We start from the raw sequence: 18438 nt of genomic DNA on the forward strand, positions 1-18438 counted from the left end.
ATGATAAGCAAATCGAGACTTATTTGATAATTCCCTACAGCGGTAAATTAGTTTTTAGACTCTGAAAAGTGGTAATACGCTGAAAATATGCTTAATACTCTGCAATATAATAAATAAATTTATATTATTTGGAATAATTAAAAATATTTTGTATTACTAGGGTAAAATACATAAAATTATAAAGCGTGAAAAGGTAATCGACGTATATTAACGTTTATCATAAGTTCTTTTTCCTTCAATTTTTTTTATTGATATATTTAAAAATAATTTCTTTTTTTTTTTTTTTAATTATTTTGTACTGTACATATTTTTTAATTTTTTCTTTCGTTATTGTATCGTCGGTTATCGGCTATCCCGCGTAGCACATATAAATTCTGGAATAAACACGACGTCGCTTACTTTTTCTTATTTCCTTTTTATTTGAATTTATTATATTTGACAATAGCCTGCCAAATATAACGTAAAAATACTGTACAATTTTCACGCACAATGCTTTCTTTTTTTTATTGCTTTTTTTTCTTTTTCACACAAAAATTATATCAAAAATTGATACACATGTTACAAGATACCCATCGTGTTGCATGTTTGAACACTTTCGTTATTATTTATACGTTTACATTTATTTCTATCGTACACTGGAAAACAGATATTGCGTTTGCTGCGACGAGCGGCGACGGCGGCTGGCGTACGTGACTTCCCTTACTCTCGGCCGCCGTGGGTGGGGAGGTGTAGTAGGCCGCGTGCTCTCTCAGTCCTCTGTGACCGATGCTCCGCAACACATCTACGCACGTGCTTCGTGTGAGATTCGACGCACACCACGCCAAGGTCACGTACACTAGCCGCCGTCGCTTCACCACGTACGCTATTTCTGACGGTGAGTGTACATTCTCTTTGTCCATTTACACGCGACATGATAGATTTGCGATTATATGACACGAGAAAAGTTCGTTAACACGCTATGTGATTTGTTACTCCACTGTTAGCGCGATTCATGTTTTCTCGAACACGTTTCCCTATCCATTACGTAAATAAAAAATTATTGCACTAGCGGATGCTGTTTAATATGCAAAGGATATTCTTAAAATCGGAAATATAATTTGCGTGTACTCGGCCATTACAATTAACGATTTTGCGAGGCTCGTAAATAAAATTATCCCCGAAATTCGAAGCTCCTCAAATCTAGAACAAAAGCTGACTAAGCTTTGTATTTATGTACGTCGGTTTAAACTATTTATGTGTTTTTGCACACCACATTTTTGTTTCTAAAATGATTAATTGCCACAAGCGTTTTATTACCGATAAACGCTTTGTCTCTCGTTACCTTTCATCAATAATGATAAATTGATTTATAAAGTATTTAGTTCTTGCTTTGCAAAAAAAAAGGATGGATTTTTAAATTCAAGGAATTAAGACTTATTGCATTACATAAATTATCATTAAATATTCACATTGATCACGATATTTAGAATTGTCAATCGTCAACGACTTATAGTCGCGCAAATAAGGATGAACTTTTCCGCCTTGGATAAGCGTTGCGGTGATTTTCATCTATTCTTCGAGATTTAGAGCAATGCCATTACCTGTAAAAAAATACGAGGGGGAGGTGATTTATATCAACAAATTAATCATTATTATTCAGTATTATTGTGCTTAAATTATGCGATTATCACACGCGCGATAATCGCGAGAAATGCATAGTTACAGCATACAGTTATTATCTATCTGATAATTCACGTGCATAATTTCTCCATACTTACTGTGCTGAATAATCGCATTTGTCCTTTTATCAAGCGAACGATCGCCATTCTACCTCGCCCTCTTCTTCGAAGTGAATGCAATTTTCAACAAAGTTACCACTGGCGCCTCTAAGGCGAGAGAAATGCAAAACGATAGTAGGTAGGAGGCCACTAAATTGCCGAAATAGAGTATAAGCTGCGAAAAAGAAAAAAAAGAACCCCAGCCTCAATACAATTCTTCGAGATTAAAAATAAATTAAATTGAAATTAATTTCTTATTTCTCGTATAGAGCAGGTTTTGTAACGTCGCCTTTCGTTTTTGTATAAAAATCGTGCGAACTTCGCGTGAAAAATCTTTCGCTTATCTTACCACCATCCCATTGTGGAGATGCAGCGGTCCGTCCATCTGTTGAGTCGTGATCATCATGATAACAGGATGCACGAGGTAGGCACAATACGTGAGTCTCGAGAGAGGATACATTAGTCGAAGCGAAAGCAAACTGTCGATCATTCGAGCCGACCCTGTGCAACATTGAATCACGATAAAAGCCACGGCCATCGCCCACGCGGTGTGTCCCAAGGCAGCATACACGGAGCTCACCATCACCGTCAAGTTTCCGGGATATAGTCCGTATACTACTGAGAACATGATTGCCGCAGACAATATCCATCCAGTCAATTCCGCTCCCTACGAAATTAAGAGTCAATTATTTTTACAGAAAGAGTTTTAGATTAGAAAAAAAAAAAAAAAGACAGAGAGAGAGATAGAAAAGGAAGAACGAGCGTGAAATTTCTCGCGGTATAACTGAATAGAATATCTTCATTTTTTTTTCTTTCCTCGATGTATGTAGTGCGTGTGTATATGCAGAGTATTTAGGTATAATTTTTAATTTACGAGACCTCGCGTTTTTTTTTTTTTTTTTTTTGCAACTAGCCGAAAGTTCTGTGTATGTGTGTCCGCGGTAAAGTACTTTGAGCGGCGGTCATATCTGGTCGGCTCCGGCGTTCATTAGTGCACGGCGTGCACACGTTCACGCGCCTAAATCGTATACAATGATACTTAAAACTGCAACGTAAATCATTAACAATTAGATATTATCGTTTCGTGTGCTGCGCAATCATTTTTAACCGCCCTATTGTTCGCGGTCCTTTGCCGTGCATATTAGATATACGGATTTTGCAATTGTTCGGTAAATTCGCATTATCGCGCTGTTATGGTTCGGCCAGGCGTATATTGCTGACTGATTAGCTAAATGATTAAACCCGATACCGCTGGAAATGGTATTTTGAAACGCTTACCATGGGTAGCTTCAACTGGCACTTCGTTTTGAAGAGAATGTAACCGCTAATCGTGCCGATGAAATATGGTCCCGCTCTTAGCCAAGGTTTATCGTAGAGCTCGTCGAATAGAGCAAACGGCTCTTGAATCCTGTAAGGAGTTGATAAAGGAATTAAGCGTGTACGCAATATCGCGCGATGAAATTGCCGTATCGGCGGGCGAATAATGCAAAGTACATTGTCGATAGCGCGCTATAATAGACACGCGGGCCATGAAGCTGTCTGAAATGAAAGCCTGCTTCCAATTACAGGCGATGCTTCGACAGATACCTGGCTTATTGCATTGTTCCCTCGCCGTATTCACCCAGTTCCGAATAAAAAGGCCAAAGTACTTTATTCGATGGGAGAGCGAGTCATAAGAGACGTCGTAAGAGGCTGTATTCCGATTGTTGTTTTTCATTCAATAGCTGTGAAAGGCCTTTGTTACTTTGAAATTGTTTCTCCCGTTGAAATAATTAAGATTCTGCGTGAACTGTACTGATGATCAGTACTGTTACTCGAACCGTAGCGACTGTGATAATTTTTATTAATCATTTTTATTCTCTGCGCGACTCTAATGATAGAACACGGAGGCAAGTAGTGTTTTTAAATGCGAGATCTTAATCTCTTTTTATTTTGTCTTCTTAAAAGAAAAAAAGTTTACTTCTTATTATGTTTCTTAAAAGAATATGAGTTTTTAAAGTAATTTTACAAATTAAGCTTATTATTATTTATAGTTGCTGTAAAGGAGCGAATGCGATTAATATTATATTTGATTAGTTCGGTTATTGCGCGTGTATCATTTACTGTAACAAACATGTGGAAGGTTCAAAGCATGAAGAGAAGACAAACGATACGTGTAATATCGATCGGTAGTCGAAGGCATTACCTGGCTATGTAATCGTTGCTGTAGGCTATCGAGAACGTAGTGAACCACGAAGAGACGATCAACAGTGTAACGATAGCGACCGCGGTCTTGAAATATTTCACGGAGAGTAAAAGAATAAGTATCCCAAGGACGTAGAACTGCGTGTCGTTTGCCATGTACCAGCTCCACATCATGCACTAGAAAGTTATTAATGTAATAGGCACAAATCAATTGCCGAGCAGATTGCATCGCGATGGGATTGCGAAAGTAAGAGAACTGGGACATGAAGGAAAATTTGCGCGGCGTAAAAGCGACGTATTAAGTAGGTATCGCTTTGACGTAAAAAAAAAAAAAAAACCGATCCTTACGGGTTCTCTCTGCCTATCGAAAGTACGTTGTTAACTCGTTTTTTACATAACCGCGTATTATGCAATACTCCTCGTTACCCATATTTATCGGATCATCAACGCGCCGTTGTTTCGAAACCAACAGTCTTTCAGATGTTTTAAATCCATTTTTAACCTGTTATGTACCTTTCGGTAACGCCGCTCGGCAATACTTTTCTTTTTTTTTTTTAGCCGTCATTATTTTTTTCAACTTTCTAAAGAAATGCACGTTTGTACGTATGCATTTGGCGCGAGACGCGTTTTTTGTTACAAAACGGGTGTATACTATAAGAAGTTTCGTATTTCGTTGAAAGTCTTGCTTTACAAGAGAGTGGCGGCGAGAAAAAAGGAGGCACATTAGGATAAGCAGAATATAAATCATCTTACCATTTCCGTGCGCGGATACAAGGAGTTCAAATACAGCGCGTTTCGCCACCAGAACTTTTCGCAGGTCAGATGATCGATAATAACCGGCGAGAAAACTGTCTTTGCTTGAGCTTGTTTTATAGCGATCTCGTTGATTCCCAGCACAAAGAGATAAGCTGGTGTCAATCTTCGTGGGACATAGATAGAAATAAAAAAAAATGAGACCAGAGTATTATCTGTAATTTATCTGAATTGAACTGCATCACTTCGAAAGAAAAGTTTTTTTTTTTTCTTTTTTTTTCGAACGAAGAGTCATGTAATGCCTTAATTAAATGTTTACCTGACGAATCGATATAAAACCATGATGATAAACTTAGAGAAGCTCGTCTTTAAAAAGTTGCCTTTTTCGATATTGAGATTGCCCAAGGACCGGTAAAAAAGTATCGTCACCAGTAGGCCGCTATAAATATTGATAGGATTTAATATCCGTTTTTATCTCAATAAATATTTATTAACGTATTCTTTGTTACCTAATAAAGAAGAAAGTATCGACGGAAAATGTCGCGTTACTGACGGTCTGGAACATGAAATTCCTTTCTGTGACCGTTCGCAATGTCTTGTTCTCTGCAAAGCGTAATGAGGAAACACTTAATCGCGAAATTGTTGGTGAAAGTATACACGTATAAAGCGGAGGAAGAGGGCTTCGATTATCGCCGATCAGGAAACCCGATACATCCTATTACATCATAACTCCTATCAGTTGCATCAAGAATCAAGTGCTACTTATAGAAAGTGGAGCGATCAAATTAGTTTGAAGCGCTGCTAATGAGGACACAATTCTCCGCGCTATTATCCCGTACGCTTCTCGTTTTACGCTTCTACATATCCACCGTACGTTCGTTCGTTTTGAAAAGTAGTTTGCGCAACTCTCACGGAATTACCAGCGATGGAGAAGACTTGAATGTATGTGTGCACCATGATAACCCATCCTAAGGAGAACACGCGAAGACCGTGGAGACAAGTCAGGCTATCTTTGGCCGCGGGCTCGGTGCTAATGATCTTACTTCCGTTGACGATAGGGCTAAATGCAAGTAAAAATTTCAGCCAGAATCCTGAAAAAGTGATGAAAGGCTTATACGTTAAGGAACTTTCAATAATGTCACGTAAAAAGCCGTCGATATTTAAATATAAGTCATTAACCTTGGCTGCAATCCTTCCTTTGAATAGAGATCTCTTTTTGAGGATGCTTCGTCCCTTTTTCAATCAGCTCTTGATCGTTTTCTTGTCCCATCGAAATCCTGCGTTCTTTACTCAGATTCTTGTTTATAAAATCGTTGGTTTTATCATTATTGTTTGATACGCTTGAAGACTCTATATCCTTCGCGAGGGGAAACGATCTGTATTCGTACACGACCGCGCAGATCATCAGCATTAATATCGTTCCACCGATGGCTCTGAAATGATAGTATTTATTCTGAATTAATTTGCAGAGAGTTTGATCGAGAGTATTTATATAACACATTTTTATTTTTTTATTTTTCAATTTTTATTAATCTGTATGAAAAATAATTGCAAAATTATGCGTGGAAAATTAATTTATTTTAATGTATTTAAATGTATGATATATATATATATATACTTAATTTTTATTCTTTGGACATTTTTTCGTTATCGCAAAGTCAAACGTGCATATAAAATTAAAAGTTATTTTACACGTTATTCTACTTTTATATTTTGGTATTATCAACTATATATATTATTGAAATCACGGGCGGGAGCTGGAGATAAAGCGGATCCGGACGATGAATTTCGTAGTTTCGGACCGCGCAGTTATTTTCGGGACTAACGGCCAAAGGAACTTCCGCTTTATATCTCCTTGTTACCGGCTTTAAATTATTATTCTTCTCGGGAGCACTTTCGAAGCAAACGGGAGGAGGCTTTTGCGGATTTCTTTCTTCTCTCAGTAGCACATTTCTGTGCAGCTTAAATGCGGTTCTCTGCGTCAAGTAGAATGGCAACAGGCTTTCTTTTTTTTTTTACCCCTCTTTCTTTTAGATTCGACCCATTTTAACACGCTATGCGCGAAATTCGACAAAGGGAAAGAAGCAGGGGGGCGATCTGAACGCTAGGGCGAAGAAACAAAAGTTTTGTAAATGAAGTTTCGTTACGACCTTCTTTCACGTCTTCCTCTCTTTCTCTTTTACCCCTTTCCTTCGTCTACCTTAGGTATTCCGCATTTTCGCTGCTCTGATTTAATCCTTTGGCTACCGTCGACGCGTTTATAACTTTCGTTCGCCGAAGAAACTTTTTCGCTCACTTTCTTTTTTTTCTCTTTTTTTTCTTTTCGTTTTCACCAAAGTATTGTAATAAAATAAATCACAGATCTTCGATAGTTGTCTTCAAACTTTTGATCTATGTGGTAGTTGTTATAAATAAGCGAGGTAGCTTCCTTTCGTAACTTGTAGTAATCGTGTCTTTTATTTTATTTTATTCCTTTTTTTTTTTTTTATTTTAACGATGGCTGCGTTGATTCTGGTGAGTCAGTTCAGCTTACTTAACTCGCTATAATATATCCGGTTTGGCGTTCACTTTATGTCGGTAAGGCTTTTTCGTTTCGTGTCACCATCAGTTAAACTCTCACACGATTTGCTCCCGTTTCCCTGCTCCTTTTCTGATATTCTCGTCATCTCTTTGTGGTGGGGAAATGCCGAGGATACTTACCGGCGTTTGCACTGCATGTACGTTGAAGTGTTGAAAGTTAATACGTGCTTATCGCAAGGTTACAATATTCTCGCGCGGCGTGCGTGACGTTTACAAAATTGCACATATTATATTAACAAATTAGGAGCAGCGAAAGCTCTGCTGTAGTATTTCTTAACGATCGGTCGAGGCGCTCTCTCTCTCTCTCTCTCTTTCTCTCTCTCTCTTTTTTTTCTTTAATTTTTTGAAACTTAATGCGAAACAAATGGGGAATACCGTAAATGCGGCCGGTCATCCAACGTTTTCCACCGCGAATGCAATCGATTGGACCCGAACTCACTCCGGGACATGATTTGCATTCACCGTGGCTCGTATTCTACCAGAATGCAGAACGTACTTTCGGTGATATTTTATTATTAAATTTTATAGATTGCGTGGATTTGCGCTTGTATCCTTCGGTCCTTGAAACTGTCTAATGCCGATGTATCGGTTAAGCGATACGAGAATTGATTTACGAAATTTCCGGCCGCGTTGCATGTTGTACGCATTAATATCACACAAACGCATCTCGCTGCAATACAATGCACGTGCGCTGAATGTAGAAGTTAATACTGTTAACGGGAGACAAAAGCGACACGACTAGAGATTGCCTCCTTGTAAGTTTGGAAAGCTAAAACTATGACTAAATACTTCTAAAGACAGCGAGTTTATGCCGCCTCTAGGCCATTTAATCTTTTCAGTTTTGCAACATATGCATTTAATGTATTAATTAAAAGGTAACCGAGAGCTATTTTCGTCGAATCTCGCCGATTAGCAATCTTATTATATCTCATTAGTCAATGTAATTGCTCGGGTTAAACTAGACGTGGCTCAGTTTTATTTTCAATTCGTTTTGCAAAACCCGTGCGAGTTAACACGACGTTGAATTACACAGTTTGAATCCGCAAAAACCTCGCCAGTATGAATTCTATTGCTCGGTAATGAGCATGAGAATTTCATGCAATATGCCCCGCATTTTTTCATTTCTTCGAATTCTGCGACCAGCATTTCTGCGCGGATAAGAAGTAACATTATTGCAACACGGATTGACGTAATACTGCAGCACGGGTCGATGCAGAAAATTGGCTATCCGGAATTATTGGCGTCGTATGTCAATTTCTTTTTTTTTTTTTTCCTTTTCTATTGCCGTTTTAAGCGCGTTCGGCAATCCGTGTTCAATCGGATGCTTTGCAATATATTACGATTTATGCAATATGCATTTCCCGTTAGGTGATTAACGTTCTGCGTCTTTGAGGAAAAATAAGAAAAAAAAAAAAGAGACAATCCTCCTTTCCTGTATCATGCATTTAATCGGCACACAATTAGCTGCATAACTCTAATAGCTATTTAAACAGTACCGCACCGCCTTTACGTAATATTATTACTGTATACACGTAATATTGTAATATCGTAATAATTTGGCTTCACTTGATTGTCTAACGATTGTCTAACGACTGCGGCTGCCGCATGCACCGTGTTTGAGAAATAATCTCTCGTACACTTAGAGAAAAATTTTAAGTATTTTTGACTATAATTGCATAGTTAAATTAAATATAGTCAAGAATATCATAATTATGGTTATTCTTACTATAATTTTAGTAATACTAATCACGTGAACATAGTTTCAATCAAGGAAAAAATTTGACTAAATTATGAAGTTTTTAATTAATTAGTTAATAATTATTGTTGGTCTTTTTTTTAATTTTTTTTTTTATAGTCAAATTATAATTATCCTAATTATATTTTTCTCTGGGTGTAGAGGGAGGGTTTTAGAGTTAAAATCTCCCCCCTTTTTCAAATTTCCAAAGTACTTTCTTTTCGCAAGTGTACCGTTTACGCGCTCACGTAACCGGCCACGTCAGATGCGCATAGACCGTATTTCGCGTGCGGCTATCTCGGCCGCATAATAAATAATCGGGCGCGGCGTGTCGGCGATACCGTTCCATCGAGTCGATTAGAAAACCGTGCCGGACAAAGTGCAACTTTCGACCAGAAAACGTGGAAAACGATAGGGTTTAAAAGACCGGGGATCCGCTTACGTATCCTATCTCCGTGCCGGTTAACGAGGTTCTAAACTCTGGGTGTATATAACCGAAAGTTCGACCGGAGTCCGCGGTCGAAATTAGCCCAAACCCTCCCCCCCCGAACTCTTGCCGCAGTTTACGCGATATCCGTTGTTCATACAAGATAATATTTACGCAAGCGGTCTGTTGAGCCGCGAATAAATAAAAACGTCCGTCCAGTTTTCAGCACAATTCGAAACGTGATATAAACATTTATGAGAGTTTCGAATCCTTTTATATAAAATCGCCGCGGGGAAGTCAATCGTTTGTAAGGTTTTTATTTAATTCTTGAATTATTAAACGGGAAAATCAAGTAATAGTCCCCGGGACAGTGATTAGTAATAAATGTAAAAATATTATTTTGTGACGGAACTAGAAGAAAATTGTTTAGTTAAACAGCTGACCCTCAAGAGAGCGACGTAATGCTCGGCAATTACGCATTGGCCAACCGTGCATCGCGCGTACTTGCACGCATGCTGTGGCTACATTACGCAAGATTATAGAAAGCCCCTGGTGCACGTGAAAGTGTCCGCGCTATCGTCCGTTGTACACGAGCACGTTAACTTTTTCAATTTCGAGTTGGACAGTGCACAGTCGCTGCGGCCGAAGAGTTTAATGTTCCGGGAAATTAAATTCGGAAAACTACTCCGTGCGGATTTCCACGGCCGTTTCTATGGAAATTTAATCTCTTCAGAAATTAATAATCCTCTATCTTAATTACAATGAAGAACATATGTGTGTTCTCATGATCCGTTTACTGAGAGAAAAATGTTAAGTTTTTTTTTACTATAATTGCATAGTCAAAAAAATATAGTCAAAAACACATGGTAATAATAACAATATAAAATAATTAATTAATTAATAATTATTATTGGTCTCTTTTTTAACCTTTTTTTATAGTAAAATTTTGGTTATTTCATTTATATTTTTCTTTGAGTGTTCGTTATTGAATACAGTGGATGTTCATTGAGACGTAAAAAAAAAAGGGATGAAAAAAGAATAGGCTGTACGTACGATATTTTAAAAGGCTGGTATCAATTATAAAGCTCAATTATGCGTTAATCTTCAACGCGAAAATTCGATATCATGTTCAACATAGTTCCGTAATGAAGCACGGATGTGTCAATTTTTCATCGTAAAGCTGTCGGATTCAAACAGATTAATCAAATCAATGAGAACTTCGCTCGGATTTATAATTGAGAGCTGCACGCAAATTGCAGCTGCAAATTATATTGAGGCATGAAAACTTTTTCTAACTATATTAAAATACGCAAATTAAATATTACAAGGAAATAAAATGTAGGATAATTGGAAATAATTAGAGAAGATAGTCGATCTTAAACTCGGGATCCCTCGTCTAGGACGCTAACACTTAACCATCTACAGGGCTCCTACTGCTTATTTCGATCATTTTTTTTCATATTCGGATCGTAAACTATTTTATATTGTCGACGCGGCTCTATTTCGGTCGATTCAAATTTTCCTTGCATATTTGCAATATTTCATACTCGCGAAAATGAAGTTAATTAACAATTAAATATTTCCACTGAGTTAATTCATTTTTTAAACAATATTAAATATTATCGTGCAACGTGGAAGATCGTGAGTCTACTAATCAGCGAATCAAATGTTTTCTGAGCAAATTTACGGGTCAGTTGTCAGGGAATTTTTTTTTTGGATTACTTACGAGAGGACGTAAAATTTGGGATCTTGCCAGGCACAGTAATTGCTGGATGGCACGGGCTTCACCGTAACAACGTGAATTTTCGGACCGCTCGATCGATAGGTCGAATTGCCCTCGCGCTCGACTCTATCAGCGCTGGCCCTTAGCATCGAGGACAAGGATGCGCGATCGCATGTACCTGGCAGGCAGAGACCCAAAAACACTTGACGTGTCTGGAAAGAAAATGAAATAATCTCGTTAAAGCGACGTATTCTCTGTCCCTTGGCGAAACTTATTTCATTAATAAATCTTGCTAGTAGGAGGTTCCCTTCCTCTCTCATTTCGGCGATCTTGCTCGCTACAAAAAAATGTTAATTATCTTTAAAAAAAGGATCCTGAATTTTTTTTTGGTGGGCGCACTGTTCATTTGTTACGAATAACCTACTTAAAAAATACGCTTCTTTGGAAATCTCTCGCGCTTTATTTTTTTCTTCTTCTTATTATACACGTTTCTTGCGATGCGTAGATTGTATATTTTGTCCTTTAGGTGCTTTTATGAAAAAAAAAAAAAAGATAACGGGAGATTTTAAATTTGTTGGAAAATATATTTAAACCGCCGGTAATAATTAATTTACTGCACGTCACTAATTTTAATTTTCGATCTTTTTTCTGTTACAGAAATTATAGTATCGTTACCGCCGATATTAGTGTTTAAACGAACCGCGGCCGGTTCGTCGGTTTCACGGAAGTATCGCAAAAGTATTCGGGCGAGTGAATTTGTAATACGATTTTTCTTTTCAATCGGGAGTGCCGTAATGACATCGCGCGATAAACAGTATTAAATAAGCAGTAGTTATCGCGATTCTAAATTCACGGTCGCGGCTCACGCGAGTATCCAGTGGAAGGATGGCTCGACACGTCCCATCCGAGAGGAGGAGCAGGCCCGGGACGGGCATCCTGCATCAGCGGAGCAACTTTAGGTGAGAAAAAGTTTTTTTAATAAAATATTTATTAAATAAAAACTTTAACTTTTTTTTTAATTAATTTTTTAATGAATATATATGTCTACAATAATGTTTTTTTTTTTATGTTACAGTCACCGACAGAACAACTCCGCTGCTGCTCGTTCAAATTGGTAAGTCGTACGATTTTTTTTCTTCGTTTGCAATTGATAAAAAAAATTAAGTTCTTATTAGATATATTGATTATTAATAAAAATAATAAAAAGTTCAAATCAATACTTAGTTAACAACTCCATTTACGTGTCAGAAAAAAAGTGTATTAATTTGAACTTTTTATTATTTTTATTATTTATTAGACGGCAAAAATCGGCGCAATTATTCGTGAATTAATTAACATGAATAAATGCGCTGACTTTTGCCGTCAAACAAGTTCGATAGCAATATCGTTGCAAAATCGCGGGTCAATGACTTACCGAAAAGTCGATCTCCTTCGGGAGATTTAGGTAAAATCTTGCGACATGAAATCTTAAGGAAAAAGGTGGCTGCTCCTCGACGCTCATTACTGTTTTTTTCCCGGTGATATTGAGCTCCTTGCAAAGGGTAATCGAGCCCAGCCAGAAACCATTACCGAAGTGAAATTGCGAAGAGTAGCGGCCACTCGCGTCCGACACTGAAAAGAAAAGTCATACGAAACGGTGAAAAATAAATTACAATGTTATTCGTTTCATTAGTAGCTGTAATATTATCACGCGCTTCCAATCAAGCTGTCCGTATTATAATAGCACGCCGTATAATTGAATTAAATTAAAAGAACGAGGTGTACCAACGAATTATTTTACATAAGCAACGTAATCAATCACGATTAACTAATGATGTCGCCGCGGTCTATGGCACTAGCGGATTTTAACGTCAATTATTTAACGGAGGGGGGAATCTGTCAGTAGTCTGTGGTATCATTATCGGGGCTGTGTCTGCACGCCGATTTAGAAAGTGAGAAAGGCTCGGGACGTTAAATCATAGAAATATAGTAAGGCATGCCGTGACGGCGTGTGAAAAATTCGCAGGAACATCGCAGGAGACAAGGCAGCGCGCGCCCGCGCGACATTTTCCTCTTTCGGGGAAAAACGTCCTCGAGATCTCTCCGGATGTTGCGCCTCGATTACGGTTGCTTCATAACTTTTTTCCCTCCAAGTCTTTCCCTTTGAACGTCTGTCACCGCGAACGCAATAAAGTTTCGTTTGTCCCGAGCTTCGCCGTGAGGCTTGATTACATGACTGTCGGCGGAAGGTTCATTGTCAGTTACGTAAAGCGGCTCGTGCTGACCACAAAAGTAGAAAGTATAGTCGTGCCGCGTGTGCACATGTTCGCGTCTACCGATCGCCACCTTAAGAACGTAACGCGCTGCTCCGTTATCGCGAAAGTGATCAATTTTGTGCGATAATCTAGAAGTATTGGTATTACGCAAATAAACCCGTGGAAACTTTAAGAGGCCGTAACATGAACGGCGTTGAAATAAAACCTATTGCATACTTTCGACGCGTAGATAATAATTTCTCCGGCACGTTTGCGCGCCCCAAGACGAGGTGACTTCTCAGCGAAAGTTAAAGTTAAGTTAAATTGTCGGACGTCGTAATTTCAATTTCTATCTGTATTCGTGATATATTGCATAGGCAGAAGGAGCTATAAAGTCGCCGCGGAATTGTTTTAAGCCGTAAAGTTATTACTGCATTTCGGCGGCGGAATTCTCGGCCCCGTGGTGTAACACGTCCAGCTGATTGATGGGTAATTCGGCTTTAAGAATAATGACTCGTTGTGGCGCGTTATGACAGCCGCGAGATCAAACCGAAGGAGATTGCTTAATGCAAGGCCTTTTTCCGCATAGCATTTGGAAATGCAACAATGAGATACGAAATTGCCGATGCAACTTTTTATTACCTGCCGCGCGGTAACTTGATAATGGTCCAAGTTTCGTTTGTTTTCGTCGCTATATTTCGCGATCGCGTTGCTTAACGTAATTATTGCCGTCGGTGTGCAAAACTTGCCGCCCCCTTCTTTTTTTTTTTTTATTTAATTGAAATGTACCTTAAAAGTTTCCTTTTTTTTTTTTTTATTACGCCCGAGAGATACGCGTGCAAAATTGCACCTCCATAATTGCATTTAATCGTTCTCTAAGACAAGATAGAGTTTCAAAAAATTTCTCTATATGTACACAAGCGACGTAGCTTAATAAGAGATAAACGAGCCATTGATAGAACCGGGAACAAAATAATTGCCTCAAACAATTAGCGTCGCTTTCTAAGTACAATTATGACTCGCAAAATTGCTATCACACACGCCCGAATCTCGCCGACTGAAATATGCTCTCGCCGAGTATCGCACAACTGTGATTACTGTTTTACAAGTTTCACCGTGACACCGAAATAGGACAGCGCGGCCAATTGGCCATTGATGTGTCCGACGTTAATGTCGCGCTGCCTCGTCTCGTACGATGTTTCTGCAAAATTTTTCACACGCCGCCGCGGTATGCCTTACATTACTTCCATGATTTAATTCAAAAGCGTTCCTCTTCCCTCGGCTTTCCAAAAGACACGCGATAAAATTACACGAAAGTGTGACGCACTTATCTCGCTCGTTCTGCCCCGATAACCGACAATTATACGATACAGATATTAAACCGCGAATTTGTCATGGCCGCGAAATCTATCTTCAAGATAAATTTTGTCCCGTGGAAACAATTGCACTTTCATTATTCCCTTCTTCTAAGCTCTTTCGTTTCTTCTCTAAGCTTCTCCGTTTCAAACTCAAGAAGTTCCGTTCTGACGTGAGTTTATGTTAATACTTGAGCGTTACTCGTTTGCACTTCATCGTTGGCTCTCCTCTAAGTCCCCCTGCCGAGTGTCATCTTCAAAATAATAGCGGCGAAATTTCATTTCCGTAATGCGGTATTCGCAGAAAGGATATACAAAGACTCGAGAGTAGTTGCAAGGTGTCAAGAAGTTTACTGAATCGAAGCTGAAAACTAGGCCAAAGCACTTCGATCATTACGAAATCGTAAAAGTTGTACAAAGTAATTAATCTGACAACTCATCGATTATACATTTAATCGAGCACTTATAATTCTATTAATCCAGAAGCATATGTATTAAAATTTTAATATTATATATTTTATTTTTTATTGTACAAATTAATTAGCGGTAAAGATATTTTATCGTAATTACGAACAATTTTAAAGGAGTTTTCAACAATGTCGTAATTAATCAGGTACTTACTTTTTGCCGCCCAAACTTTTCCATTTTTTAATGCACTGAGAAAGATTTCCATGTCTCTTCGACATTCGTCCTGAAGTTTTCCAGGCACTCTAGCCCACCTAAGAGGATCGTAAAGGTCGGCCAGCCATTGTATACTATTAGCCGTCTTTTCGAGTTTCTCTTTCATAAAATCGACGTCGAGATCCCGATGTTCCTCTTCGTTACCGTCGAATAATTTCAAGTAGTTCTTCCAATCCAACTCCGGATTATTCTTACTGGCAATTAGAGACTGCTTTCTGAATTCATTTTTCTGCGTCGTGTACCCCGTTATGTTTAAGTTCGTCTCTTCAGTCTCGTTCGCAGCGTCCTTCTGTGGTTTGCTCAGCTTGAGTATATTCGATTCTTTTTCGCCGATCACTTCGCGAGTGATGCACACGATCACGAGAAAGTAATTCAACGCACGTGCCATATTTCTCGCGACGGTGAAGAATCTGTCTCACAAATACTTATTCGCACTTTGGGAAGTAATAGACTAGATTTTTTTTTTCTTTCGTCTAATAGGGAAGATCGAGTTCACCGATTTCCGTCATTAAGATCTTCAGATCCTGTCATCTTAGCTTTCGATTAAATTCCTCTTAGGAAGTCGTGGTAATGCCGTTGCAATGAGTGTTTACCCGACCGAATTCTCGAACATGCTTGAAGAGATACGTGAATGCGGGAAACGCCGATTCAGGGTTCAGTATTCAGGGAATTTACGCTTAATTCGTGGTGTGTGAAGTGCTGATTTTGGAGAACAAGCACACGTTTGAATTTGCCTCGGACTTCAATGATTTACGTACACCAGTTTTAGCGTCACATTAATTGTCGTAATCGATTGATAATGACCGATAGCGATATAATTATCGTAAATTAAATGCGCGTGACTGATTATTAAATTTTTTTAATTTTAAAAAGAATAGTTATTATTTAAAATTTTATTTTTTTTTATTATTAAAGAATTATAATAAATAAAAAACTTTCACTTTCACTGTTAAATTTTGCTAGGCCAAATGTATTTATTAGTCGTGACGTACCCTCGAGTTTCACTGATTAAGTTTTTAAAAGAAAGTAATACGAATTGTACGGAGAGATGTTATTCGGCTTTGGCACTTCGCGACCCGTGCAAGTTTTTTTCACTGATTAGAACACGCGGAAAAAAAAATAAAACTACGGAGATTCCTCCAGAGCAATGAGGAAGGTGCCCGCACATATGATAGACTAAGGATCACGCACTGAATGAAGCGAGCAAAGTTTGCAGCAACGTTCACCCGCGGATAGTGGGTTCCCCTTTCTCTTACGACGATGCACTTTACCGACGTAAATGCATTTCCTTCTCCAAGTAGCAAAGAAATGTCGTGGTTTAGCCGGTTTTTCCACTACTCGACGAGAGAGACGTGTCGAATCGTATAATCACGTTAATATTAATAAAATATTAAAAAATTCTTAAATATTAACTACTGTCGTTAGTAATTGTTATTAAATATCAGGAATTTTATCAAAAATTATATTAATATAGCTGTTGATAACATAACAACAAAATACTTAATTTTTTTTACGAAACTTTTAACGAAAGTAACATTTTATACTTGACACATTGTGATCATTTTTTTGGAAGAGAACATTTATATTATCGGACACACTCCGTTTCTGATTATAGAGAGATAAAACACGTTTTTCCCTTTTTTTTTCTTTGCACATGAAATGTTCAGTTAAAGTGATCCTTCTGGCGTTTTTATAACATCCCACTCACGTGCGTTTATTTTCAAATCTAAAGCGCTTTAAAAATTTAATGCGATGTTTGACGATAAGAGATGTAGTATTTTTGAAGTATACTATTAAACCTTTAATTTGAGTTCTCTTTAAAGTCTTTAGCACAGATTATACGTAGTAAAATACAACATTGCTACTGGTACAAACTATCTAGCATATATTTTCTCTCTTTTGCATACAGTTTCAGTACTTAACATTACATAAACATTACGAAATCAGCTGCGTTCGCAAACACTACTTACTCATATATTTATGGTTCTTACATTATCGCGAAATAAAGTATCTCACAGCTGTACATTAAGGAAATTATATACAAGGAATATGATGTTATCACAGTCTTATGGAAAAAGTATACGTGCAGAAATTAATTTATACGAAGAATACTTGCTGCTTCTTTAAATAATAATGCAATTTAACAATAAATTATTACATACTTACCTAATAAGGCACCAATTCTTTTATATCGATATCAGTTAAAGATTAATATAAATATAATTATTTTCGCCTTTTATTACAACAAAACATAAGCGGTCTTAAAGTTTTAACCGACGCGTTGAAGTTCTAATTAATTAATACATTCTAGTTGAGAGAATTATAGTTCGGAGCGTTTACTTTGGAAAATGTTATCAGACTATTCTCGTCGTGCATGTAAATCAGAGGAATGGGTAATTAGTAAAAGGATTATATGGATTTCATTCCCGAGGCATGCGATGGCTTTAGAATTCATTTACGGTACGATGCAAATATCCGTCGTTAATCTTAAAAAAATTATTAATAGATATTAATTTTCTGTCGATTTATGTGATATCGACAAATAGTAACTTGTAAAATGGAAATTACTTCATCGACTACAGATACCCGGCTGCACTTGCGGATTCTAACGCGAATAATGGGGGAAAGTTTAAATAAAATTTTTTATTTGAAACTTTTTGGGTTTTTTTTTTTTTATTATATTCATTTCTTTCAATTTGAAATTCTAGGGGGAGGGGTTGTGATTATGAAGTCTTCCCCTAGAATCCGCCAGTGCCCGGCTTAGTCGGTTAGAAGAAACTTTTGCTGCAGGTGCGTTTGGAAGAATTAACGTGGAAAACTTATCCCGCGATATATCGACTTTCACTTCCGCGTGTGAAGGCTGACATACCCCACGTGCGTTCTGCATCGTTAGCACGAAACACAACTATCAACATATGACCGATTTGTTAAGCATTTTTCTCCATTCACACGCTTAGAACGCTATAACGTTTTTTCTTTTTTTTTTTTCTTTCTCTGCATAGAAGTACT

The 18438-nt window shown here is 37.8% G+C and overlaps 1 protein-coding gene across 1 annotated transcript; it reads right to left on the reverse strand.

Moving 5' to 3' along the window:
- Positions 1-488: 488 nt before the first annotated feature.
- Positions 489-17838, reverse strand: LOC139102451 (nose resistant to fluoxetine protein 6). The gene is made up of 12 exons (XM_070656345.1): positions 15370-17838; positions 12574-12770; positions 11163-11371; positions 5874-6127; positions 5615-5785; positions 5204-5297; positions 5014-5133; positions 4695-4860; positions 3943-4118; positions 3036-3165; positions 2107-2424; positions 489-1932 (listed from the first exon to the last, which is right to left on the reverse strand). The coding sequence occupies exons 1-12, from the start codon at positions 15815-15817 to the stop codon at positions 1807-1809; spliced, it is 2409 nt and encodes an 802-aa protein (XP_070512446.1). The 5' UTR covers positions 15818-17838; the 3' UTR covers positions 489-1806.
- Positions 17839-18438: the final 600 nt, after the last annotated feature.

Source organism: Cardiocondyla obscurior, linkage group LG05, assembly GCF_019399895.1.
Source record: "Cardiocondyla obscurior isolate alpha-2009 linkage group LG05, Cobs3.1, whole genome shotgun sequence".
Lineage (NCBI taxonomy): Eukaryota > Metazoa > Arthropoda > Insecta > Hymenoptera > Formicidae > Cardiocondyla > Cardiocondyla obscurior.

What these genes read in the sequence shown, in the direction of transcription:
- LOC139102451 (XM_070656345.1), bottom strand. Translation starts at nt 15,817, where the DNA reads ATGGCACGTGCGTTGAATTACTTTCTCGTGATCGTGTGCATCACTCGC. An exon ending in GTTTTATATCGATTCGTCAG is followed by an intron (nt 4,861 to 5,013) that starts GTAAACATTTAA and finishes TGTCCCACGAAG; the next exon opens with ATTGACACCAGCTTATCTCT. An exon ending in ATCTCCACAATGGGATGGTG is followed by an intron (nt 1,933 to 2,106) that starts GTAAGATAAGCG and finishes TCTTTTTCGCAG; the next exon opens with CTTATACTCTATTTCGGCAA.